Below are 2,003 nucleotides of genomic sequence, written 5' to 3'. Positions count from 1 at the left end.
TTTCTTCCGTTAAAGGGAGTTTTTCCTCCCCACTGTCGCCAAGTGCTTGCTCAAGGGGGATTTGTTGGGTTTTCCCTATGTAATAATATTGATAACAGTAAGGTCTAGACCTTACTTTGTAAAGTGTCCTGAGATGACTTTTGTTGTGATCTGGCGCTATACAAATAAAATTTGATTTGATTTGATTTTGACATCTGTTCTTGTGTGATGAGATCAGTTCAACAGGAGCCACCTGAGTTTGTGACTATCACATCTTGAAGTCACACTGGAAATTACTTGTTGAGACAGTTTAGTCTGGACTAAAGTAAAGGGCCGACAATTTGACACTGATAACTTCTGACAAATACAGCAGGATGTACATGTGTTCATTTGTCTTTCATGAAACTCACTGTAATATCACTACAAGTCCTCCTGTCTGTTCTCCCAGCTTTACTGCAACTCTCCACTCCATATTAAAATGACAATCTAACAATGATTATCTAGAAAAAGTTCATGATAAAAAAAAGACAGAGGGGCTTAAAGGTATATGGATGTATTAAAGAAGTCCACTGGACTATTTCTAATAGATTTCAGCATCCGGCTGCACTCCAGACTGCCCCGCACGGTCTCAGCCTGGGAAGTGCCGCTTGGCTGCTTCTCTGTCCGTCAACAACAGCCTAAGTGTTTTGGCAGCAGGTCTGTGCAGTCAGCAGAGCTCTTTCACTGGTTCATGCATTATTAATGAAGAGTCAAAGGCCCCTTATGACTTTGATTATCTGGGCAGGATGGACTGATCCCTGCAGACCGGCGCTGCTCAAAACAAGATCCTCTGTAAATATGCCTGTAATAGTGCAGGGAAATGAGCTGTAATGAGCCTGAGAGGTGTTCATTTTCACATATCACCTGATACCTTCAGTACTGTCGGTGCACTTGTTTAACTGTGCTGTGGTACAGTTCCCAGTTTAATGGACTGTGGGAGGAAGCTGGAGTACCTGGACAGAACCCACACAGGCACAGGGAGAACATGCAGACACTGCACAGAAAGGCCCTGGGTCAGCTGGGGCTCGAATCTGGAACCTTCTTGCCGTGAAGCAACAGTGCTAGCCACCGTGCCGCTGTGCTGCCCACCTGTTTAGAATGCTACTCTAAATTCTATAGTCCTTTACTGCTTTACAGAAGAGCTAGATTTGACCTCATTTGTACCTGTTTTGTCAATATCTTACTCAGTTTAACTACTGGTATGTTAGGCTGAGCTTAGACAGACAACAGCATGATGTAAAATAAAAAAAACACAGCCTGTTTATTTATTTTAAAAAAAAGAGAGCATAAAAACACTTTCAGTTTTGCTACCACAGTGATCAGAGTTCATAGTACAGACTCAACACTGTACTTTCTGCTGTTATTATTCTAATATGCACTCACCCCTATACTGTCCTCCTGTCTGTACTGTTGCCAGTTGTGTCCCGTGTCGCTGAACATCAGGAGGTAGGATGTCAGCCAATCAGAGCTGCCGTAGCGGCCCTGCGTGGCGACAGCTGTGAGCTTGGTCCGCTCGCCCAGGTCGACCTCCAGCCACTGATACTGGTCTGAGGTGAGAGGGGACCAACCTCCAGCTCCTGTGGAGAGAGGAGGAGGGAAAAAAGATTGATTTGGTACATTTCAATCTAGGGTATAAAATGTAATAAATTTTTTAGTCACCTGCGTGTGTGTGCACATAGTATCATCATTGTGAGAACATTTAGCTGCTCCTCACAACCTCAAAGGGCTGTTTAGGGTTAAGACTTGGTTTTAGGGTTAGAACTATTAATGTCTTTACAACAATACAAAGACACGACTCTTGTGTGTGTGTGTGTCTTCACTGTCACCAGAGTTTGCTGTAACAGAGATAGAAAAAAACACATTTTTGTGAATCTCATGCAACAGTTTAAAACCCATTTTGGTGTAATAACTGAAGACGGCGCTGTGTTAGTGTTTGTTTGTGCTGGGCTAGATGATTGGTTTTATTTCAAGGTACTGCAGGTTTT

The 2,003-nt window shown here is 43.2% G+C and overlaps 1 protein-coding gene across 1 annotated transcript in view; it reads right to left on the bottom strand.

The window, feature by feature from the left end:
- The window catches only part of LOC109974505 (contactin-associated protein-like 4), a 79,775-nt gene that overhangs the window by 50,619 nt on the left and 27,153 nt on the right, over positions 1–2,003 (bottom strand). The window contains 1 exon segment of the mRNA XM_020624715.1: positions 1,402–1,595. Within this exon segment, the coding sequence (XP_020480371.1) occupies positions 1,402–1,595 (194 nt within the window).

This window comes from Monopterus albus, unplaced genomic scaffold, assembly GCF_001952655.1.
Source record: "Monopterus albus unplaced genomic scaffold, M_albus_1.0 scaffold335.1, whole genome shotgun sequence".
Lineage (NCBI taxonomy): Eukaryota > Metazoa > Chordata > Actinopteri > Synbranchiformes > Synbranchidae > Monopterus > Monopterus albus.
Note: the sequence above shows the minus strand (reverse complement) of the source record. Positions and strands in the feature narration are given on the sequence as shown.